At 41.1% G+C, this 25,264-nt stretch overlaps 3 protein-coding genes across 6 annotated transcripts in view; 2 read left to right on the top strand and 1 right to left on the bottom strand.

Moving 5' to 3' along the window:
• Positions 1-79: 79 nt before the first annotated feature.
• SMIM27 (small integral membrane protein 27) lies at positions 80-857 on the bottom strand. Its single transcript, XM_070431389.1, has 2 exons — positions 712-857; positions 80-348 (listed from the first exon to the last, which is right to left on the bottom strand). The coding sequence occupies exons 1-2, from the start codon at positions 754-756 to the stop codon at positions 235-237; spliced, it is 159 nt and encodes a 52-aa protein (XP_070287490.1). The 5' UTR covers positions 757-857; the 3' UTR covers positions 80-234.
• On the top strand, positions 669-9,745 carry TOPORS (TOP1 binding arginine/serine rich protein, E3 ubiquitin ligase). The gene is made up of 3 exons (XM_070431381.1): positions 669-757; positions 2,574-2,768; positions 6,358-9,745. The coding sequence occupies exons 1-3, from the start codon at positions 755-757 to the stop codon at positions 9,286-9,288; spliced, it is 3,129 nt and encodes a 1,042-aa protein (XP_070287482.1). The 5' UTR covers positions 669-754; the 3' UTR covers positions 9,289-9,745.
• The window catches only part of RIGI (RNA sensor RIG-I), a 58,517-nt gene continuing 33,930 nt past the window's right edge, over positions 678-25,264 (top strand). Inside the window, exons 1-2 of one of the 4 annotated variants that reach the window (XM_070431386.1) lie at positions 678-757; positions 20,571-20,705. In XM_070431386.1, the coding sequence (XP_070287487.1) occupies positions 20,615-20,705 (91 nt within the window). In that variant the 5' untranslated portion in view covers positions 678-757; positions 20,571-20,614. Of the gene's footprint in view, positions 758-2,691; positions 2,769-14,740; positions 15,199-20,570; positions 20,706-25,264 lie in introns of those variants that run through there. The other 3 variants (XM_070431385.1, XM_070431384.1, XM_070431383.1) reach the window with 3 other exon arrangements.

Here is a 25,264-nt window from a genome sequence, read left to right on the forward strand (position 1 = left end):
TTCATCTATGATCTGATACTCAAAGGCTGTCAGATCTAGGTTGCTTTGTTATATGAGAACTTAAAAGTACACGTATTGGAAAAGTTAGCACATTCATGGTTTATTATAAAGGACTGTATGCAATAATAAATTTGAAAACTTTATATTATGGATTTTACTTTAAATATAGCCATGTGTCAGGTAAGCATAAAGTGAAGTATTTGCATAGAATAAAATCTAGAGGAATTACAAATTTCATTCATTCCCGAATATTTTGTCTGGGTATTTCTTCCTTAGTTGTCGTCGAGCGGCTACTGTCGATGCATAGATAACATATCCCCAGGAAAGTAATACGATCGCGAGGAGCAACTAAAAAAAATGAATGAATAAATAAAAATTTAAATAAAAATGCAAGAGGGGGAGTAACAGCAAAAATTTCACTGTGGGTAGTACTTCCTCGCTGCCCTCTCCCCATTGGTTGCCGTGTACGTTGCTAAGGTGGAAATTACAGTAACCAACGAATAAATGGAATTCCGGAGGCGAATCCACCCACTGTCCTGACGTAAGAAGCGGAAGAGCGTGTCCTCCAGGAAGAGGCGGAGTCCGGGGAGGGAGTGGAAAGCTTAATTCAGGAATGGGTTTTTGGGTTTCTGGGCGCTGAAGGAATACGGGGGCTCCCGCCCGGGGGCGAGGGAGCCGACACCGTGGAGCCTCGCCAGACCCGGGACCTACCACGGAATAAATCCGGTCCAGGGTGCGGCGACTCACTGGCCTCATGGTAAGGAGACCACGGCGATCCGCGGGAACGGGCAGGCCTGCCGGCCTAGAGTGACCTCCGGGGCCGTGGCTGTCGGGCGGCGGCGGCGGCGGCCATCCTACATCCGGGCACGAGCGCCCGCCCCCTCGCCTCCGGGAGCCTTTCCCGAGCGCTGGGCGGCTCTTCCGCCCGGAGCGGGGGCGGGCTTGCGGGACCGCGGGCCTTGCCCGCCTTTCCGGCCGGGATTAGACCAACGAGAACATGATTTAAATGGCCTTTTTGGCCGTTTAGAGAGTTAGGCGCACCTTGTCGGCGGGTTCTTTCAGTTGCAGTGCAGTTTTAATGCAAGGTAATGTACCGTCTTGTGCATTTTAACGTGTATTTGAAAAACTAATACATATTTCAAACATGACACCGGCATCTAACTCTGGAAGGATTAACGTTTCCTCTTGCATCTGTTCCCACCTCATATTGAGAGTCTTTCGTATATTTATCGTTGGCGTAAACAATACCACCCACATGTATATAACAGTGACAAATCGTTGTGGGAATCCCTGTTAACTGAGCCCTTCTTCCAGAAACAAAAAGTCTTTCATAACGCGGGGCCTGGTTTCATGTAAACGGTAACTTCTCAGAAGTAACGTGGCCTCCGTGCCCCGGCACACTGCCTGCCCGTCAGCAAGTGTTTGCTGCGCTTGGAACGTGAGCGCGTGTCACATACGAGGCGGGAGGACGGCGGTTTGGCCCGCGCGGCTGCCCCGGGTCGGCTCCACGGCGTCGGGGACGCTCGCGGCCGAGGCGGGGGGAGGCCGGGCAGTGGGCCGCGCTGGGCGCAGCGCTCTCTCTCGTCCATCTCGGAGCTCATCCAACAATGGGGTCTTAACCCTGACCCGGGGGTCGGGAAAGGGGGAAGCCGTCTTGATAGGAAAACGGTCTATTTGGCGGAGATTTCAAGGCCATGTCCTCAAGCTGGCTCCTGTGTATCCCGACTGGAGCAGCGCTTTCTGTCTGAAGACGGTAGCTGCTGGTTGGGCTCTGGCTTTGGGTTCCAGTCACATCTCCGTGTTATTTTCTAGAGTCTAGGTAGGAGGACCTAGACCTAGGAGTTCAAGTGACTTCACCTCCGTGCCACTCAGTTCCTTTACACACTAGAGCAGTGGTTCTCAACCTTCCTAATGCCGCGACCCTTTAATACAGTTCCTCACGTTGTGGTGACCCCCAACCATAAAGTTATTTTCGTTGCTACTTCATAACTGTAATTTTGCTACTGTTATGAATCGTAATGTAAATACCTGGTATGCAGGCTGTATTTTCATTGTTACAAATTGAACATAATTAAAACATAGTGATTAATCACAAAAACAATATGTAATTATATGTTTTCCGATGGCCTTAGGCGACACCTGTGAAAGGGTCGTTTGACCCCCAAAGGGGTCCCGACCCACAGGTTGAGAACCGCTGCTCTAGAGTCTTTTAATAACGGCTCGCAAAGTTTGGTGAGGTTTGGAGGAGACCAGCTAGTTATCGTGTTTCCCTGCCAAGTTAGGAGCCAACGTTAAGTTACTGCCTTTGTAACCTCCAGAGATTAACATCGAGGTCGGTGATGGGGAGGGAGCTTTGGGATTTCTGCCCGGGAGGGTCGGCGGCGCGCTTCTCCGAGGAACTCGGCGGGTCGGGGCGAAGGGCCGAGCGCACCTGGCACCGTGCCGGCGCCCTCCTACTGCGCATGCGTCACGCGGGCGGGTGTTTTGTTTTGACGCGCGGGGGGCCTTGGGGTGAGCTGGGCTCTTGCCGCCGCCTCCCAGCTACCATTGGTGATGAGCGCTTTACGTCACAGGGGTCGCAACAGCCGCCGGGGTCTCCGCTGTCTCGCGAGGAGGGTGAAGCGCCCCCGCACGCTCCGACGCCGGAGGGTCCGCGGAGAAGTCGCCGGGTACGCCTTCGCGGATCCTGCCGTCACCGACCTGGCTTCCTCGGCCGTCGGGAGCTGGCCACCAGTGCCCCAGCGCGGCATTCGCCGACCTTCTCCGAGGTGAGTGAGGTCGGGAACAATGGGGCGCGGGGGTCGGAAGGGCAGGGCGAGCAGGAGCTCCCTTCCAGAGGGAGGCCCGTAGACTCCGTAGACTCGGGAGCTGAGAGGCCGTCCGGGCCTCGGCGGGCACGGCGGGCAAACGGACACCTGCAGCGCACCTGTGGATCGGTGCTGGGGTGGGGAGGGCGACAAGCCGTCCTGGAAAGACCTTGGTCTCTGAGGGATGGGGGGAACAGCACTAAAAGTTCGAGTCTGAACCGTGGCGTTTCCACTCTCAGAGGTGTGACGGATGGATTCTCTAACCAGCGGTTCTCAACCTGTGGGTCGCGACCCCTTTGGGGGTCGAAGGACCCTTTCACCGGGGTCGCCTAAGACCATCAAACACATATAATTACATATTGTTTTTGTGATTAATCACTCTGCTTTAATTATGTTCAATTTGTAACAATGAAATTGGGGGTCACCACAACATGAGGAACTGTATTAAAGGGTCGCGCATTAGGAAGGTTGAGAACCACTCTACCCTCTCTAAGCCTGTCTGTAAAATGGGAATAACAGTATTTTAGTTCGTTGTGATAATGTAATGCACGTGGTGATTGTGTTAGATCCTGGCCGGTGGCAGTTCTCAACCAAAGGAAGCGTGGACATAGTCCGTGACTGATGGAGTTGTCCGTGCGGTGTTAGGCACTGTGGGCCGGGCTCGCCCAGTCAGTCAGTGTGGCTTTCCTCGTGGGCTGAAGTTTCCTACACTGGAAGGGGGCGGGACTGAGATGAGGCAAATAGTGACTTAGTGAATAGAAGTGAAAAGTGAATGGAAGTTTTGGTAGGTAATTTAATTGTGGTGAAGATTGGGGGTGAGATTCGTTTGTACTTAATCAGTGACATGCAAAACTATAGTCAACCAATGGCCCTGGCTGGTGTCGCTCAGTTGGTTCACCGAAAGGTTGCCAGTTGGATTCCTAGTCAGGGCACATGCCCAGGTTTCGTCTCGAACCTGGCAGCTGATCGATGTTTCTTTCTTCCTCTCCCTCGCTCTCTCTAAAAGTCAATTTAAAAAATCTTTTAAAAAAAGAATCAACCAGTGAATGTATAAATAAGTGGGACAACAAATAGATGCTTCTCTTTTCCTTCCTCTCTCTAAAATCAATAAATAAAAAATTAGAAACAATGTACTTAAAAGTCTAATAACCCTTTTATTATATAGAGAGCAGGGGTGGGGAACCTCTCCTATAAGCCCCTCGGAATCATTTGGTCTGTCTCTGCCAAGGCATTAGGGGTATGTTAATTCAATGTTTGACCAAATATAGCAGGCTAATTTTTTTAGTTGTGTCTTATCCTAAAGGTTTGTTGTCTGGTTTTTTTCCTGAGTAGGAGAATAAAAAATAGACATAGGAGGAAATGCTGAGAAATGTATGCAATATTAAGGTTTCAGAATGTAAATATGTTGACAGAAAAACGATTGGTGATCTATATTTATGATTCTATTCTCTTAAGGACAATGGTGATTTTTGCATTTCCACTGTAGAAAATAGAAAACTAGAAATAGTTGGACCCCTTGAAGAAACTTGTTCAGCATTGAGTTCCTATTGAGTTACTGCTCTGAGAAAGTTAAGATGCCCTAGGATGAGCACATTTAATTTGAAATCTATGTTGAAATACTTACTTTACAATTTCAGAGTTTTGTTGTGGGGTTTGTTTGTTTTTGGTAGAACTTGGTGTAACCAATGAGTCTATTGTTTAGAAAATCACAGTTCTGTTATTTGACTAACTTGTCAGTAGTTGACTAGTGGTGGGAGTTCCTGTGATAGAGGTGTAGAGAAAGATGAGTAATAATCCAGGCCATTTGTCTCAGTGATTGAGCATCGACCTATGAATTAGGTGGTTAAGGTTCAATTCCTGGCATGTAGGGGGCAGCCAATCAATGATTCTCTCTCATCATTGATGCTGCTCTCTTTATCCCTCTCCCTTACTCTTCTCTAAAATCAATTAAAAAAAGTTTTTAAAGATTAATAATAGGCTCAGGAAAACATAAAGGAAGAAACTAATATTTAACATATATAAAATGATTTGTGTAAAATGCAGCTAGATGAATTTTATAAGATAAGGCTAAAATGTAATGCAAATTAGATTTCAGCTCTGGCAAATTCATTTGTTAAGTTATAGGCAATATAAACTGATGAATTTAAAATAAAACTAATCTTTAAGATTCTAATGATCCTTGTGGGAAAGATAATAAGGGAAAGGGACTGAAAGCATAATTCAGGATACATTTTGGCTGACTTTAGATTAAATAAAAAGGCTAAGAAAGGCTGTTTAAGGGGGTTGAAAGGAAATCAGTGATTAACTGACTATAATAGCATAGTAACAATAGTGTAGTAATAATAATCACAACATAATAATAATATTTAGTGAGCATTTGCTGTGAGCCATGTACTGCCCTTGTGGTTTTACATTTAGTATTTAATTTAATTTTCACTAAAAGTCCTTTTTGTATTTAAAAGAATATTTCACTAAAAAACACAGAATTGGTTTAAACAGGTGAACTTTCTGGTATGCAAATTATCTCACTAATGTTTTTTTTTAAGTTCAAGTATAGTTGACATACAATATTATTTTTCAGGTGTACAATATAGTAATTCAACATTTATATACCTACTATGTGATTACCACAATAAGTCTAGTAACCACCACCTGTCACCATAGAAAGTTATTACTAAAGCTATTTTTAAAGGTGCATATACAACACCACAAATAAATCAATAGTCTATATTATTTGTGGTATGTATATGAAAGATATAAAACTATACATAGAAATAACACTAACTGAGGACTTTGATGTTTTGGGGTCTTTGTTTTCTACAGAGGATAGAAGGGTACATAAGGGAGATTTTTTTAGAAATCTGGACTAACCAGAGAAAATGCTGTTAAATCTGAGTGGTAGACACATGGATACTTGGAATATTTTTCTTTGTACTTTTTTGTATATATCAAGTATTTCTCATTATTTTTTAAAAATATATTTTTATTGATTTCAGAGAGGAAGGGAAACAGAGAGAGAGTGATAGAAACATCAGTGATGAGAGAGACTCATTGATCGGCTGTCTCCTGCATGTCTCCTACTGGGGACGGAGCCCGCAACCTGGGCATGTGCCCTTGACTGGAATTGAACCCAGCATCTTTCAGTCCGCAGGCTGACACTATCCACTGAGCCAAACCAGCTAGGGCTAAATTATTTTTTAAAAAAATAACAGAGTGTTATATAATATTTTGAGAGCTTATTATGTACTAGGCACCTTTTTCTAAGGGTTTTTTACATCTTCACAAACCCTGTGATGCAGTAATCTACAGATGAAATTAAAGCATAGAGATAGTAACTTGTACAGGCATACTGCTAGTATGGAATCAGGATTCAAACCCAGACAATTTGTCTTTTGAACTTGTACTTAAGTATTATGTTAGTAGGTGACACTGCCCCTTTAAAGATAATGAACTACTGAACTATTTTCACCAAAGTATGTTTGTATTTTTTTTGCAAGTTTGGTCATTTCTCTTTTACAGGATTATTGATGTAAATTTTTCCCTTTTACAGGTAATGGCATCAGCAGCTAAGGAATATAAAATGGACAACTTTTCACCTAAAGCTGGCACTAGCAAATTGCAACAGACAGTACCAGCTGATGCATCTCCTGATTCTAAGTGTCCTATTTGCTTGGATAGATTTGATAATGTGTCTTACTTAGATCGCTGTTTACATAAGTTCTGTTTTCGCTGTGTACAAGAGTGGTCTAAAAACAAAGCTGAATGTCCGCTATGTAAACAGCCCTTTGATTCTATTTTCCATTCTGTGAGGGCAGAAGATGACTTCAAAGAGTACGTCCTAAGGCCTTCGTCATGTAATGGTTCTTTTGCCACCCCTGATGGTCGAAGATTTCGCTATCGTACAACTATGACAAGAGAACGAAGTGCTTCTTTTTATTCACCCAGTAGAACCATGAATAGAAGAACAACAACTCCACCAGATAGTGGAGTATTATTTGAAGGGTTAGGCATTTCTACAAGACCCAGAGATGGTGAAATTTCTCAATTTATGAGGCAGATTCCAAGGAGGCCAACTACTACAGATGAAAGATCTTTGCGGAAAATTCAAGAACAAGATATTATTAATTTTAGGCGAACTCTCTATCGAGCTGGTGCTCGTGTTAGAAATATTGAAGATGGTGGTCGCTACAGGGATATTTCAGCTGAATTTTTCCGTAGAAATCCAGCTTGTCTTCACAGATTAGTCCCCTGGTTAAAACGCGAACTTACAGTTCTTTTTGGAGCTCATGGATCTTTAGTAAATATAGTACAGCACATCATTATGAGTAATGTTACTCGCTATGACTTGGAGAGTCAGGCATTTGTGTCTGATTTAAGGCCATTTTTACTTAATCGGACTGAGCATTTTATACATGAATTCATCAGTTTTGCTAGGTCTCCTTTTAACATGGCAGCCTTTGATCAGCATGCTAATTATGATTGCCCTGCTCCTTCCTACGAAGAAGGTAGCCATTCGGATTCTTCTGTCATAACAATCTCTCCAGATGAGGCTGAGACCCGAGAGATGGATGTTAATGTGGCCACTGTCAGTCGGGCACCATGGGATGACGAGACGCCAGGGCCATCTTACTCAAGCTCAGAGCAAGTACATGCTGTCATGTCTTCCCTTTTAAATACTTCTGATAGTTCAGATGAAGAACTTGTAACAGAGAGAGCCACATCTCAGATACAGGAAGTACAAACCAATGAGGACCTAAATAATGACAGTGATTCTTCTTCAGATAATTGTGTCATTGTTGGGTTTGTTAAGCCACTAGCTGAGAGGACTCCAGAACTTGTTGAACTGTCCTCGGATTCTGAGGAATTAGGCTCTTATGAGAAAATGGAGACTGTGAAGACGCAAGAACAAGAACAATCTTACAGTTCTGGTGATAGTGATGTTAGCAGATGTTCATCTCCACGCTATGTCCTTGGAAAGGATGAGCAAATAAATAAAGATCATTGTGATTCCAGTACAAGAATCAAGTCAAAGAAGGAAGAGAAACAATGTACATCATTGTCCTCTCCCAGAGACCTGAGCTCATCTGTCAGAGGAGACAGAGTATATTCCCCATATAACCATAGACACAGAAGGAGAGGAAGATCGAGAAGTTCAGATTCACGTTCCCAGAGTAGAAGTGGGCATGATCAGAAGAATCGTAGAAGGCATCATGGAAAGAAAAGAATGAAAAGAAAACGATCCAGAAGCAGGGAAAGTAGTAAACCTAGAAGTAGAAGAGACAAAAAAAGATCAAGAACTAGAGATAGTAGTTGGTCGAGAAAAAGCCAAACTCTTTCTCTAAGTAGTGAAAGCACAAGCAGATCAAGATCTCGTAGCAGTGATCATAGTAAAAGAAGATCACAGAGTAGAACTAGAGATCATTATTATTTAAAAAATAATTATGGAAGGAGATATAAGTGGGAGTATACTTACTATAGTAGAAACAAGGATAGAGATGGCTATGAATCATCGTATAGAAGGAGAACTCTGTCTAGAGCTCATTATTCCAGACAATCTTCAAGTCCAGAATTTAGAATTCAATCCTTTTCTGAAAGAACAAATGCTAGGAAAAAAAATAATCACAGTGAAAGAAAATATTACTACTATGAAAGGCGCAGGTCAAGGAGCCTATCTAGTAATAGATCAAAGACTGCATCTACAGGGCCGGACCGGGTGAGAAATGAAAAGCCTGGAGGGAAACGAAAATACAAAACACGGCATTTGGAGGGTACTAACGAAGTGGCTCAACCATCTCGTGAGTTTACTTCTAAAGTAAAGGAAGGTCATTGCCAACAATCTTCATTAAAATTGGATGGAAATTATAAAAATGAGAGTGATAGTTTTTCAGATAGCCGATCAGACAGAGAGACAAAACACAAGAAGAGGAAAAGGAGGACCCGGAGCCTAAGTGTAGAGATAATTTATGAAGGGAAAGCTACTGATACAAATAGGCATCATAAAAAGAAAAAGAAGAAACATAAGAAGAAGCATAAGAAACACCATGGAGATAATGCTTCACATTCCCCAGTTGTAATTACCATTGACAGTGATAGTGATAAGGATTCTGAAGTAAAGGAGGATACAGAATGTGACAATAGTGGTCCTCAAGACCCTCTACAAAGTGAATTTTTGGCTCCTTTGGAAACATTTGAAACTGAAGATATAGTTACAATAGAAGATGAAGTCAGTGTTCTGGACAAAGAGTGTGATATTACCACTCTTAACGACTTAAATAATGCCAACAAAACTGTAGATAATATTCCACTCCAGCCAGCTTCACTTGAACAAACTCTCAATGTAAGAGAAGAGAGCACCTTTGCTGCTGATTTGGAGAACCAGCCCAGAAATGTGTCTATTCACACTGAGTCATCAAGGCAATTGTCATCTCCACGGAAATCATTAATGCCAGTATGTCTTGGTGGAGACTGTGATATATCTTAAAATTGCCAAAGCACCTCATTGAGAATTCTGATGCTATAAAAAGAAGAAAAAGGAAAAGTGTCATCTATTGCAATCTATATAAAGATGAGTTTTGGTGAAAACTTTTCCCCCTTAAAAATATTTTGTGATTTATTTTTTTTTATGTGTTAAAAATTTGTAAAAATTATTTGTTCAAAAAGTATGTCGCACCCTCAAATATGCACTTTTAAGTGAAGAAATTGTTATTGCTAGCAGTTTATTTAAAACTTGGGATCCTTTTTAAATAAAAATATATAATTTTAGAAGTTATTTCATAAAGCCATATGGTATTGACATTTTTAAAGTAGAGTATTTTTGAATTTTTTTTTCTGAGAGTTATTCTGGAAGTGTGTTATAAACTAAGAGAATCTGTTTAGATAGTCTTTATTTTTCTTCTTAAAAATTTGTATGATTCCAAACCATTATTTAAGATTAAATTGAGACATTTAATCTGCACAGTTTATCCTCTGCCAAAAGAATAGTTTAAATATTTCTTTTATATACTTGTTTATCTGATCTGCCAGTAAAAAAGTGTATAATCAACAAAAGAAAAAAATAAACAGTAACACTTTAAAATCTAGAAATTTTCCTATATAGTGAGTGGCTGATAAATTTTTAAGTCAAACTATTTTACTGAAAAATAATTAAGGATATACTTGTGTTATAAATTCTGAATTTCAGGTGAGGTGCATTTCACAATTTTATTTTAGTTATTTAACCTGATTGTGAAAAGTATATTCTTTGCCTTCTACAGAAAAATGCAGTTATGTGGCATTTAGCTTACTAAAAACAAACAAAAACCCTTGCCAGACTTTTACATTGGTAGTTCTTTTACACAAAGTGACTGTGTTTATGTTTTATCCAGTTTTAGAGATAAAAATTGCTCTACATCTATAGTGTGATGTAGGATTGCCAGTGAATAGCAGAACTTGGATTAAATCTAAATTTAGCCTTCAAATTTACCTTGCTACCATGTTCATTCATTATTAACAGAAATTGGAATACTTGCTGTGTGATGGGTTCTGTACTAGGGATTCAGTGATAGAACAAAACAGACGACATATAACTAAGTTCTCTGGTGAGAAAGTATAATTTGCTCTAAAAGCATACAATAGGGCTCTACTCTCAGGTGGAAGTGATGATTGAACTGAAATCCAGTAAATAGGTAGACATGGAGTTGTTATGAAAGGAAAAGATATGCAAAGGTCCAAAGGCAGAAGGGAAGCCTGAAGTGGTCCAAGACTGGGTTAGCTAAAGGACAAAGACTTTGGGGCCAAGCTTTGTAGGCCATGTTTAGAGTTTGTGTTTATCTTAAGGGCAGTAGGAAAGTGGTTTAAAATGACAAGAATCTAACATTGATTTGACAATTTTTAATAAGTTCAGAAATTGATGACCAATTATGGGAAGACTAGTTGACCAAGGACTATATTTTAAAATTATAAAATGACTAGTTTTTATTTTTTTTTTTTAATTTTTATTTTTTTTTTTGCTAAAAGTATTACAAAGGGTATTACATATGTGTCCTCCCCCCCCCGCCCCGCCCAACTGTAGTTTTTCTTAAGTATTCCAAACTTAATGCTATTTTATTCCACATTCTGATTTTACATGATGTTTTCAGTTAAACACAATGAAACCCCATCTTAATACATGGTACCATCACACCCCTAAATGTTATGCATCTAATAACAGCTATCAAATTATGGTGCAAAAACCAATAGGACGAAAGGGACAAATGGACAAATAAATATCCATAGTTGGAGATTTAACACCCCCTGTCAAGTACTTGACAGAACAAGTAGACAGAAAGTAAGTATTAATGTAGGAGACTAGAGCCAACTGTAACTTAACATAATTGATATTTATAAAGCTATACCCAAGAACTACAACATAAATATTCTTAAATGATGATCCAGTCTATCTGCTGGGCTATAAAACAAGTTTCAATAAATTTCAAAAGATCAAAGTCTTAAAACATAATGAACATCTCAACACTAAAATCAGAAGTCAATAATCCTCAAATGTTTAGGAAATTACCAATATTTGAAAAATAAACACAATTCTATAAACTCATAGGTTAAAGAAGAAATCACAGGAATAATATACACTAAAAAGGAATGACATTGAAAACAGCATAATATCAAGTGATGGGGATGCTAGAACTCAGCTGAGAAGGGAAATCTATAGCCTCAAATACTTATATTGGAAAGAAAAATGTATAAAATTGGTAATCTAAACTTACACCTTAACAAACTAGTAAAAGCAAATTAAACCCAAAGGAAGTAAGAGAAAAGAATAATGATTAGAAATGTATTAAATAGAAAACAAAATAATTTTTTTAAAATATCAAAGTCAAAGTTGATTTTTTGAAAAAAAGTTATTAAATTCTTGGCAACACTGATTTTTTGATCAGTAGGAATATTAAAAATATGCTAATAAATTTAATAATTTAGAGGAAATGGTCAAATTCCTTAAAAAGCACAACTTACCAAAACTGACTTGATAAAATTTAAAATCAGAATTGCTGTATATCTAGTAAAGAAATTGAATCAAGGTATCTTCAAAGAAAACTCCAAGCCAAATAGTTTCGTTGTGAATTCTCTTAAATGTTTAAGAAGTATTGGTACCAACCTTACACAAACTCTTGACCAGCATAATCCTTACATTATAAGAAAAATAGACCAATATCTTTTATTAACACACAAAAAAATAGCTACTTAATTAAAAATGCTATATCATGACCAAATGGGATTTATCCCAGAGATTAGGTTGGTTTAATATACTTTTTTAAAACAATGAAATTCGCCCTGGCTGGTTTGGCTCAGTGGATAGAGCATTGGCCTGAGGACTGAAGGGTCCCAGATTCGATTCCGGTCAAGGGCACATGCCTGGGTTGCAGGCTTAATCCCCAGTGGGGGGCTTGTAGGAGGCAGCCTATCAATGATTCTCATCATTGATGTTTCTGTCTCCCTCTCCCTTCCTCTCTGAAATCAATAAAAATATATTTTTAAAAAATCAATGAAATTCACTTTGTTAATTAATATATGATTGAGGTGATCATATATTGAGGTGATCATATTTTTTGCACCTCAATTGATGCAAAAAAAACCACAAAAACATTTGGCCCTAGCCGGTTTGGCTTAGTGGATAGAGCATCAGCCTGCACACTGAAGGGTCCCGTGTTTGATTCGGGTCAAGGGCACATGCCCAGGTTCCGGGCTCCACCCCCATTAAGGAGTGTGCAGGAGGAGGCTGATGGATGATTTTCATCGTTGATGTTTCTATCCCTCTCTGAAATCAAAAATACATTTTTAAAAAATCTGAAAAATTCAACACCCATTTATGATAAAAGCAGAGTAAACCTGGAATAAAATATCAATCTGATAAAGGGCATCTGAGAAAAACCTATGCCCAACATTGTAATTAAAGTGAAACAGATCATTTCCCCGCTGAAATTAGTAATAAGGATGTCACCCCCTCACCACTTTAATTCAACTTGTTATTGGAGGTCATGGGTGGTGTAATAAGGGAACAAAATACAGGACATAAAGATTGGAAAGGAGCCCTAGCTGGTTTGGCTCAGTGGATAGAGTTGGCCTGCAGACTGAGGGTGCTGGGGTTCGATTCTGGTCAAGGGCACATGCCCGGGTTGCAGACTCAATACCCAGTAGGGGGCGTGCAGGAAACAGTTGATTACTGATTCTCATTGTTGATGTTTCCGTTTCCCTCTCCCTCTCTGAAATCAATAAAATATTTTTAAAAAATTTTAAAAGATTGGAAAGGAAGAAGTAAAAACCATGTATTCATAAGTTACATGACTATTTACCTAGGAAAATTTAAGGAATCTACAGAACAACTCCTAGACCCAATAAGTGAATTTAGCAATGTTGCATAAAACAAGGTAAAAAAAAAACAACACAAAAAAAACCTTGTATTTTTATCTACTATCAACAAACAATTTGAAAATGAAACCTTAGAAACAATTCTATTTAGAGTAGCATCAAAGAACATAAAATAGTTAAGGGAGAGAAACATTGATCAGCTACCTCCCTCAAGCACCCCAACCCAGTATGTGCCCTGACACCGGGGATCAAACTGGCCACCTTTTGGTATACAGGACAGCACCCCAACCAACTGAACCACACTGGCCAGGGCAAAATCTGTACTGTTAAAACGTAAAATACTACTGAGAGAAAGTATAGAAAACAAATTCATAGATTAGAATTCAATGTTGTTAAAATGTCAATTCTCCCAAAGTTTATCTATAGGTTCAATGCAGCCCTAGTCAAAATCCTAATCACTTGTGTGTGTGTGTGTGTGTGTGTGGCAAGCTGGGGAAATTGACATTTATTCTTATGTCATAACAAAATGCAGAGATCCAGTATAATCGTTACAAAGCAGAATAAAGCAGTGTCAGTGCACAAATGGAACTAATTAGAGTTAAAAATACACCTGCATACATACAGTCAATTGATTTTTTTAAAATATATTTTATTGATTTTTTACAGAGAGGAAGGAAGAGGGATAGAGAGTCAGAAACATGGATGAGAGAGAAACATCTATCAGCTGCCTCCTGCACACCCCCCACTGGGGATGCGCCCCCAACCAAGGTACATGCCCTTGACCGGAACCCGGGACCCCTCAGTCCACAGGCCAACGCTCCATCCACTGAGCCAAACCGGTTACGGCTCAATTGATTTTTTTTTTACAAAGGTGCCAAAGCTATTCAATGGGAGCAGAAAAAATTTTCAACAAATGAAATACTTTGTGCTGTAACAATTAGAAGTAAAAAATGAAACATTGACCCGCCCTACCTCCTAGCACAACAAAATTAATTTGAAATTATCATAGACCTAAATGTCAAAGAAATAAAAGACAAAGAATACCTTAATGACCTAGGAGTAGGCAAAGATTTATTAGAAGACACAAAAAGCAGTACACAGAGAAAAAACTGAAGTTTGGATTTCACCAAAACAAACTTTTGCTCAAGACACCTTTAAGAAAATTAAACGGTAAATCACAGACTAGGAGAAGACATTTGGGATACATATATTTGACAATGGGCTTGTTTCCAGAATAAATAAATAAACCTGTAAATCCATAATACAAACAAAAACCACTCAGGCAAAACCGAGGAGCAAATGCTTCACACACCAAAAAAAACAAAAAGATAAGTGGCCAATAAGTACATGAGAATGTGCCCAACATCATTAATTATCGAGGAGTTAAAAATTAGAACCACAAACACCAAGTTACATAAACAAGAAAACTGGCCAGGGTGTGTATTTACTGGGTGTGTATGTAGTTCCTTCCTCTTACTCTACGGGTGGGAATGCAAGTGGTAAGGATCTGGGAAAACAGGTGGCAGTTTCCTGTGAAGTTAAACATACGCCCGCACAACCCGGGGGAAGCGGTTCCACTGTAAACGTTTTTGAAAACTCAGAATTGTACCCTTCAAATCTGTGCACTTTATTTAATCTAAACTTTGCCCCTATATTAGCAAAACAAAAAAAAATAAGATAAAATGAAAATCTAAAAAGCAATCCCCACGGGTCCCCACAGGTGGGAAAAGCAGGGAGCTGGAGAGGAAAGGGAAACCGCGTGGGGAAGGCGGGGCGGGGAGGCTGCGCCCTGGTGTTGCCCTGCCCCTCTCCGCTAGTTGCGGTTTCGATTTCCCCGGCAGCTCTGCCTCTCCCCGCCGGCATCCTGAAAAAGCGCCTCCTGCTCGCTGTGCGCCTTAAAAGTGGGGCGCTGGTGAGGAGGGTCTTTGCGGGAGCCCAGCTGCAGGCATGACGGCCGAGGAGCGGCGGAATCTGCACGCCTTCCGGGACTATGTCACCAAGATCCTGGACCCTACCTACATCCTGAGCTACATGGCCCCCTGGTTTAAGGAGGGTGAGTGGTCGGCAGTGGCGCCCCCCCTTAGGACAGGAAACCTGTTCAGGACGTGTTTTCCCGTTGGTTTTTTTTATCCCTTCTTTTAATCAACACCGGTAGCCTGCTGGGAACGCGGGGTTTGTGGCAAGATCCCCACAGCATTTCAGATTAGAGCAGTGGTTCCCAACGTGGGGCACACGCCCCCAGGGGGGCAATTTGATTTTGAAGGGGGCAATTCAAGAATGAGTTATTAACAGTGAAGTTTTTGCATTTCTTGTGGTTCTAAGGGCCTCATATACAGTATATAAATATATATTGTGATATATTTATGCATTCCAGTTTTGAAACTTTATTTGCTATTTTTTTCATATCACTTCATATTATTATTATTATTATTTAACAATTTCTTCCTCAGTACTTCAACTGCCCTTTTGTTCTTTTATTTTTCTCTTTCATGGATGTCATGTTCTTTGGAAGCTTGTTTAGACCAAGTTAATGGCCTTTTAGGCTTCCTCCATGTGAATAGAAGTCCACTTTTTGAATAATAAGAATTATATGTCACCGGGGGGCATCAGGATTTTAGAGATGCTTAGGTGGGGCATGGCCAAAAAAAGTTTGGGAACCACTGGACTAGTGGTTGTCAGAGTTTGAGGGTGACCTTGAGGACCCAACTGGGGAAACTAAGTCTCAGTGAGGTGAAATGACTTACTTAGGGGTACACATCTATTTAGATTCAAAGTTGAAGAAACAAGTCGCTGTCCATTTATTTCTATTAGTAGTTATGTCTACTGTTTTGTGCTGACATCAGCGATTCAGAAATAAGATACAGGCCCTGCCTTTAAATACTTTACAGCCCACGGTGCTGGTGGTGGGACACGGGTGAGGACAGATGTACACAAATGATTACAAAACACTCAGAGCTGCAAAAAAGTTCATGCTGACTCTGCAGGTCACTTCCAAAATAACTGAAAATGTGCGAAGGAGACTTGGACTGAATGACTTTAGGCTTTAATTCAGGTGTTTCCATTCAGCTTTTGATGCATATGATGATGGATAATGGCCATTAGGTACATTTGTATTGAAATGCCTTTTTAAAAATATACTTCATGGTATATTTTATTTATTTTTACAGTGAATAATGTTATTTTTTTTTACTGATATTTTTCTTTATTGATTAAGGTATTTTATCCCCCCATTGCCCTCTACCCCCCCTGTATTGAAGTGCTTTGTGCTGGAGGTAAGCGCAGACTTTGGGAACAGAAGGGAGATGGTACTGGGAGGGAATTGAGTTGAGTGGATCTGGCAATTTCTTTTCAAACTCCAAGTGCCTATATGCCTTTCCTGATGTGAGTCAGTTTTTGGAAATTGCATTAAAGCAGTTGGATAACCACCTTAACCGGTTTGGCTCAGTGGATGGAGGTCAGTCTGCGGACTGAAGGGTCCCAGGTTCGATTCCGGTCAAGGGCATATACCTGAGTTGCGGGCACATCCCCAGTAGGGGGTGTGCAGGAGGCAGCTGATCGATGTTTCTCTCTTATTGATGTTTCTAACTCTCTATCCCTCTCTCTTCCTCTCTGTAAAAAATCAATAAAATATATATTTTTTTAAAAAAGCAGTTGGATAACTTTTCTGCTAATTGTCTGCAAAACCAGACCACAGGCTGTGGAGTGAGGAGTGAGAGTATACCACCAACAGTGAACCTCCACTTTCTAGTTGTGCTTAGAGTGAAGTCACAAAATAACATCCTAGTGACCACAGAGTAGCTTCCGCCCCTGAAGACTGTAAGCCGGTGCATGACATTCTTTTAGAATTTCCTGGAATGGGTGAAACACTAACAAACTGGTGTGAATTCCATTCTTTCATATTGATTCAATAAACAGATAACTCACATGTCAGGCCTTATGCTAGCATTGGAGATAATTTACCCATATTTCTGCATATATAACCTAATAGGAAGCATCATGTTAGGACTAAGGAATTCATAGTGAACGAGATAGAAATGGTCCCTGCCTTGACTGAGATTAGAGTGCATATGTGAAGGCAGGTACCTAAATAAACAATAGATAATAAAGTGTGGCAAGTGCTTTGATGGAAAACCATAGTATGCTGTGGGAGTGCATAGGTAGGATAGTTTTTAATGCGTGTTAGATTTAATTTATAGTTACAATGCAACCACAGTAAAAATAACCAAAAGGTAAGTAAAATATCTTTAAAAATTCTAGTCTGACTGGTATGGCTCAGTGGTTAAGCATTGACCTATGAACCAGGAGGGCATGGTTCGATTCCTGGTCAAGGCACATGCCTGGGTTGCAAGCTCAATCCCCAGTGTGGGGCCTGCAGGAGGCAGCCGATCAATGATTTTCTCTCATCATTGATGTTTCTATCTCTCCCTCTCCCTTCCTCTCTGAAATCAATAAAAAAAAATTGTTTTTAAAGATAAGTAAAACAAAAAACAAGCTGAAGAACACTATGTATATTATCTTCATTTTTAATGTTAAAGGTACCATAGAGGCTTTATTTCAAGTCCCTCACCAGAGGCAATTTTTATCATTTAGTTGGTTTGTATCTTTACTGTTCATTTTTTTAAAATTTATCTTTATTGTTGAAAGTATTACAGATATTTCCTTTGGTTTTTTCCCCATTGACCCCCTTCACCCCACACCGGCCCCTCCTAGGCCTTCATCAGCTACTGTCTGTGTCCATGGGCTATGCATATATGTGCATAGAAGTTCCTGGTTAATCTCTTTCCCACCCCTACAGTTCATATACATGGGTCCATAAACTTTTTGCTTTCTGCCCATCTTTTTCTGTTTTTTATTAGATTGATAAAGTTTCTGTATCGCCTATTTTTTCTCTTGGGAGCTCTGGATTCTATGGGTCAACCTTAATTGTGACAAGTATATTCTATCAGTCAGGATTCAGTCAGAGTGGAAACACTAATGAGGGCGAATACTGGGGAGCACACCTCGAACAATCAGAGTCCCAAAAGCATAAGAGGAACCAAGAGTACAAGAGCTTCTTTGTTCAGGGAATTAACTGTCCCAGATGTCTTCCTTCTTGCAGTGATCTGTTCCCAGGTGTGACTGACAGACAAGTACCTTCCCGGGTACTTCACTGGGCATGCGTCCCTATATTCTCCCTGTCCAGTCCCTTCCCCCTGCAATCTGTGGGGAACAGATCGGTGGCTCCCTGGGGAATGTAAAGCTTTAGCTTCCTGGTGAAGCTGCCCAAATGACATGCCTGTAATATTTGGCCTTCTTTGCTCCTTTGTTGTTGTTACTAATACTAGGTTAATTACAATGGTACCAAAATTAGATATGGTGATAGCTTCACAACTCTTAAAAATCATTGAATTCTATTGTTGCTAAGACAGAAAAGGAAGGCATCCCTTCCTTTCATTCAGCATACCTTTGTTGAGTATCTGTTGCCTGCTATGTTCTCTTCTAATTCCTGAGAATATGATGGTTGACCATCCAGACATCTGGCTTACTCCCTTGGGAATTACATTCCATTGGCAATGTGGGGAAAAGTGGAAAATTACCAAATGTCAGGTCATAATGAAGGCAACGGTTTGATTACCACCTCAGACATGGAGTTAGCGTACAAAGTATGTATGACAACCTGCTGGTTGGTGGGTACTTTCCTGCTACCTGGCCTCACTTTTTTTCTCTTGAGCTCCTCTTGCTTTCTCTTTTCTGCCATATTGCCTACTGTCTTAGCAAGAACCTGGAAAAAGGACCATGAAAATATCTCTGTTTATTTCTAACTTTGCTTGCAGAGTCCACTGTAATTGTTACTGATGCTATGGAGTGGTCCTGTCCTCACACTCTTGGTCCTACTGTTAATTCAGACTTTTGAACAAGAGACTATGAAAATGTTGGAAGAAGCCTTTCTTCCATCTAAACCAGAACTACCATGACTTTGCCCTTGTTGTGGGAGACTTTTTCATATATCTTTAAGAAACTTCTTTTCTTTTCTCTTTAAAATATATTTTATTGATTTTTTACAGAGAGGAAGGGAGAGAGATAGTTAGAAACATCGATGAGAGAGAAACATCGATCAGCTGCCTCCTGCACATCTCCCACTGGGGATGTGCCCGCAACCCAGGTACATGCCCTTGACCGGAATCGAACCCGGGACCCTTGAGTCCGCAGGCCGACGCTTTATCCACTGAGCCAAACCAGTTTCGGCGAAACTTCTTTACTTTATAATAATCGTTTTGTTTCTCAACTGCCTTGATGTGGCCTTTTCTGTATATCCTTGGTTATAGAACTTCTTTTCAGCTAGACTTCAGGTGATTCTCAGTGATCGTTCTGTAGTTTAGTTGTAATTTTGATGTGGTCGAGGGAGGAGGTGAGCACATTGTTTACCTACTCCGCCATCTTGACCTGAAGCCAATAAACTCCTTTTCCTTAGGACTGCCTTAGAGTGTGCTCCTAGACTTCATACCAAACTAGGAGAATTTCCAGAAAGGATGGCAGGGTTGGTGAAGAATGAGCAGAGAATTTGCTGCCTTCCTGCTGTGCCTTCTATTGCTGTTTTGTTGCAGTTTCCAACTCCACTTCATAAATTTTGACAACCCTGTTCAGGTTTTTCTTTCAGTTATTGTCATAATTAGCTAGTTACTAATATTAATAATATGAAGAGAGCAAAGGGAAGGCTAGACATAATAAGCATGGTCATCTGGGCAGCTTCACCAGGAAACTACAGCTTCAAGCTTCCCAGGGAACCACCTGTCCATACCCTACAGATCACTGGGGGAAGGAACCCAACAAAGAGGAAGATAAGCACATGTGCAGTGAAGTCTGGGTGTCATAGAGAAGGTCCTTGTTTGCCAGTCTACCCTGGGAAAAAGATAATTGGCTAAGGGGGTGAAGCCACTGCAAGCACATGAAGTCTTGAAGGGTTAATTAGGGTTAATTGGTTAAGCTCCTGGTTATAGTCCCCAAAGAGTTCCTCTCTCTCGTGCTCTTGCTCGCTCTTGAGCTCTCTTGCTCTTTGACCTGCACTTGCCCACCATGTGGCCGTAAGCATGCAATGGACTGGAGCTGGGAACACAAGCTCAGCTAGCCAGATGCTGGATTGGACTGTGCTTTAATATGAAGTGGAGACTCTGGGCAGTGGCCTTAATTCTAGCCTGCTGAAGGCAAGATTGGACTTTTTTCTTGGTGGGAAGGAGGGAAATGGGACATTGGAAATCCAGGGGTTCAATTCCACAGAAATAAAGATCACTCCTCCTCCCTCAAGAGTCTCAGAAAATTCATTTTCCTGCAGCATCGCAGGAACTCCACTTCCACAGGTTACAGAGGCTGCCACAGAGAGCACCCCACCAATAACACAATGGTTAATGGTTCTACAGTTTGATGAATCACTCTTGCTTCTCTCTGTAGATGAGGTGCAGTATATTCAAGCTGAGAAAAACAACAAGGGTGTGATGGAGGCTACTACACTTTTTCTCAAGTTCCTATTGGAGCTCCAGGAGGAAGGCTGGTTTCGTGGCTTTTTGGATGCTCTTCGCCATGCAGGTTTGTTTATTCTTTTCCCTCACAAATTAAAGTATATTACTTGACTGTTTCCAAATGCTGTAAAAGTGAAATGCTATTAATCTTGAGGTGTCCACATATAATTAGTCTTTTTTTAAATGTTTTTATTGATTTTTAGAGAGAGAGGAAAGGAGAAGAGAATAGAGTGATAGAAACATTGATGAACGAGAAACATCATCGATTGACTGCCTTCTGCATGCCCCCTGCTAGGGATTGAGTCCTCAAACCAGGCATGTGCCTTGACCAGGAATCAAACCAGTGACCTTTTGGTCCCTGGGTTGACACTCAACTGCTGAGCCATACCAGCAGGTCTAGTTCATGTCTTTTAATCTGAAGCAATGTGAAGACTATTTTCAGGCAGATAATATAATTGTCTACCTGAAATATCTAAAGGAGTCTACCGAGCATTGTAAGTAATGGTAGAATTTAGCATCTTCATTGGATAGAAGATAGTATACAAAAGTTAGTTGCATTTTCACCCACTGGAAGCAAATAGAAATATCATTTATATTAGTAACAAAAGTTATCATGTATTTAGAAATAAACCCAGCAAAAGGTGGGTAAAGTCTGAATGGAGAACATGATAAAATGTTATTGAAAGATATTAAAGAAGTCCTATTTAAATGGAGATACATACCCATGCGTATGAAGAGGACAACTTGATATCATAAAAATGTCATCTCTCCCTATATTGACCTATATATTCAATACAATTCTAGTAAAAATCTTACATGCTTTTTTATGAGTTTGACAAGCTGATTCTAAAATGTATTTGAAAGAATTATGACCCAAGAACAATCAATAACTCTCTAAAGAAGAATTAAATAGTCTGGGGTTTTCCCTTTGAGATATCAAGTTTTATTGTAAAGCTGTAGGCATTGAGACAGTGCGACTCTGTTCCTGGAACCAACCAGCTGACCAATGAAATAGAATAGAGTCTTCAACTAGGCTCATGTATTTATGGAAACCTGTTATATTATAGATCTCTGGGAAAGGAGGATTATTAGGAAAGGAGGGGCTTTTTGATTAATTGCAGTGGGCCATTATAAACAGGATAGTTTAAAGAGGTTAAGATTAAAAACCAAACAAACCTTAACTTTCCTATCCAAGCGGATACAAATAAATTTGTGTTCCTTAATTCATTCCATTCATACATACACACACAATATGAATTCAAAAGAATTAAAGATTTAATTCTAAAAGGTAAAATTTTAACAATTTTACAAGAGAATATAGGATCATATTTTTATGACCTTGGATTATGGCAAGATTTCTGAAACAAGATATTCAAGCATTAACCATAAAAGAAAGATTGAAAAGTTCCATGACATTAATATTAAGAGCATTCGTTTGTCAAAACACACTATAAAGAAAGTGAAAAAAAGCCGATTGGGAGAAGATATCCGCAAAATACATTATGACCAAAGAATTAATATATAGAATGTTTTTTAAAAGGCTTTAAAATCAATTAGGAAAAGAAAGAAAACTTCAGCCTTGGCCAGTGTGGCTCAGTAGGTTGTAATGTCCTATGCACTGAAGGGTCACAGATTCAATTCCTGGTCAGGGAACAAACCCATGGTTTTATCCCCAGTTGGGGTGTGTATGAGAGGCAACCAATCAATGTTTCTGTCTCACATTGATGTTTCTCTCTTTATCCTCCCTTCCTCTCTCTCTAAAAATAATTATTTATTATAAAAATAATTAATTAATATTTGTTATAAATTAGGAACATAATGAGGTAACATTTTATAACTAGTAGATAGCCAAACTAATAAGTCCAACAGTGTTAAGGCTTGAAGAGTACATTTAATAACAGGTAATCTTAGCTATCACCCTACAACCCTGGCCAGTGTGGCTCAGTTGGTTGTGCATTGTCCCATGTACCAAAAGCTTGCCAGTTTGATTTCTGGTCAAGGCACTTGCCTGGGTTGTGGGTTCAATCCTTGGCGTGCAGGAGGCAGCCAATGGATGTTTCTCACTCTCTGCCTGTCCCTTCCTCTCTCTCTAAAATCAATAAAAGCATATTTAATTTTAAAAAATCCCCCTACAGAGTGTAACTCGATAAAACTATTTTGAAAAACGATTTGGCATAGTTCAACTCCCATGTATCCTATTGAACAGCTTTACTCTTAGGTATATACCCTAACAAAATTCTTACACATATATTCCCAAATTCATACATGAATGTTCATAGTATAATTGTTTGTATTAACAAAAGCAAGCAAGCAAACAAAACTAGAAGCAACCTCGAGAAGAGGAGAATGGATAAATAATTTTTAAAATATTCACATGATGGTTGAATATACTGCAATGAAAAGGTATTGTTACAGAAGACCAAAGAAATACCAAGCTCGCTTCGTAGAGAAAGGGAGGGACCCCATTTATTAACACTAGTGGACTCTGGGAATAATTTCCAAATCAGAGTGAAGAAACATGCAGAGAGCCTGTCTATATATCCCGCTGGGGTCTTTGTCTTGCAGATAGGCCCCCTGCCCCCTTCGTGTCCCTGCAGAAAGGCCCCCAAGTATCAGGCCACATCTTGGCACCAGCATAACAACCCTCCCCCACCCAGGGCAGTGCATTGTTCACAGTTTTTATGGCCTGACACACCTTGCTAGACCAGTTTCCTCCTCAGTATGAGCAAAGCTACAGACAACAACACAGGTGAAGCTTAGAAATGTAATATTAAACTATTTTTAAAATCAGAGAAAATTCCATTTAGTAGAATATAATTATAAAGTTCCAAGCAAGCTAAACAAAACATATTGTTTAGAGAATCAAAGATATGTCATGCAACTACTCAAAAAAATTAAGGGATTGATACATCAAATACAGAGTAGGAGTATATTTGCAAGGAGATAGGAGGGTGGGAGAAAAAGAGGCACACACCCGCAATATAATGGAATATTCTAGTTCTTAAGTTGTGAATAGATTTACATGTGTTCATTTTGTTGTTCTGCTATTTATCTACACTAATAAAAGAGGAACATGCAAATTAACCATTACTCTGCTACACCCACCAGCCAATCAGGAGCAAGTATGCAAATTAACCCAACTAAGATGGCGGCGGCCACAGAGCTGGAGCAAGCAGGAGGCTTGGGTTGCCCCTGGCGATGGAGGAAGCCAAGCTTCCCGCCTGCCCTGGCCGGCCCTGAGCTCCGTTCAAGGCTACAAAGTTTCAGTTATAGAAGATAAATAAATCCCAGATACCTGCTTCCAGCCCGCCCTGGCCTCTGCTCAAGGAGGCGCTGAAAAAAAGAAAAAAAAGGAGAGGCTGGGAGCTTAGGTCGCTGGGGGGCGTGCCCAGCCTGAAAACGGCCATCAGCCCCTCACTCAGGCTGGCCAGGCACCCCAGCAGGACTCCCCCCACCCTGAAGGGGCTGTGGACAGCCTGAAAACGGCCCTCAGCCCCTCACCCAGGCTGGCCAGGCATCCCAGTGGGGATCCCCATCCTGAAGGGGGTGTGGCCAGCCTGCAAAAAGCCATCAGCCCCTCACCCAGGCTGGCCAGGTACCCCAGCAGGACCCCCACCCTGATCCGGGATATACTTCAGGGCAAACCAGCCAGCCCCCACCTGTGCACCAGGCCTCTATCTATACTAATAAAAGGGTAATATGCTAATTAGACTGGGAGACCTTCCAGGAGACCTTCCAGACATTCTTCTGGACAGAGCCATGGTGCCGGGGCCGAGGTAGAGGCGGTTCGAGGCCAAGAGAGTAGGGCAGTTGTGGGTGATCAGGCTGATGGGGGGCGGGGCCATTGGGGGTAAGCAGACTAGCAGGGGGGCCAGTTGGGGGCAAGGAGGCCATCAGTGGGGGTCAGTTGGAGGTGATCAGGACAGCAGGGGGTGCAATTTGGAGTGAGCAGGCCAGCAGGGGGGCAGTTGGGGGTGAGCAGGCCAGTGGGGAGGGAAGGTGGAGTGAGCACACTGGCTCGGGGGACAGTTGGGGGTGAGCAGGCCGGCAGGCAGAGTGGTTAGGGGCAATCAGGCAGACAGGCATGCGGGCAAGTGAGTGGTTAGGAGCCAGTAGTCCCGGATTGTGAGAGGGATGTCCAACTGCCGGTTTAGGCCCGATCCCTGTAAACCGACAGTAGGACATCCTTCGTGGGGTCCTAGATTGGTAATAAAAAGGTTGTGGGCCTTAAGATTGGACAAGCCTGGTAATTCTTTAGAGAACTTTAGAGTGAAGCATTCTTGGATTATTACAATTGGAAGTAATTTTTTTCCACCTCAGACTTTCTCATTATACTTAGTTTTATTTTCTTGGAATAACACAGAAGGTAATTATTAGGTTTTACGCCGCCGCAAGGAAAAACCGTGAGTCCAATCAGAGACCAGATTAAACAGGCTTTATTGGGAACACATGGGCGGGTTCACCAGCTCGGAGAGGGGAGCAGGAGAAGCCGCGCCAGACTGGAGCAGGGGCAAGTTTTTATGCTGGCAGAAATTGGTGGCAGTGGGGGTTTTCCAGGGTCAGGTGAAACCTGCGGTCTGTCCTGCGGTTTTGGCCATTTCCAGGAGCCATTTGTCTGGCAGGGAC

Source organism: Myotis yumanensis, unplaced genomic scaffold, assembly GCF_028538775.1.
Source record: "Myotis yumanensis isolate MYYU_CA2020_CCGP unplaced genomic scaffold, mMyoYum1.0.hap1 SCAF_12, whole genome shotgun sequence".
NCBI lineage: Eukaryota > Metazoa > Chordata > Mammalia > Chiroptera > Vespertilionidae > Myotis > Myotis yumanensis.

Bases quoted from the DNA above. Each gene is read 5' to 3' on its own strand.
- TOPORS (XM_070431381.1), top strand. The intron at 2,769-6,357 runs GTGAGTGAGGTC...TCCCTTTTACAG, and splicing joins ATTCGCCGACCTTCTCCGAG to GTAATGGCATCAGCAGCTAA.
- SMIM27 (XM_070431389.1), bottom strand. From the start codon at position 756: ATGAGGCCAGTGAGTCGCCGCACCCTGGACCGGATTTATTCCGTG. The intron at 349-711 runs GTAGGTCCCGGG...CATTTTTTTTAG, and splicing joins TGGACCGGATTTATTCCGTG to TTGCTCCTCGCGATCGTATT.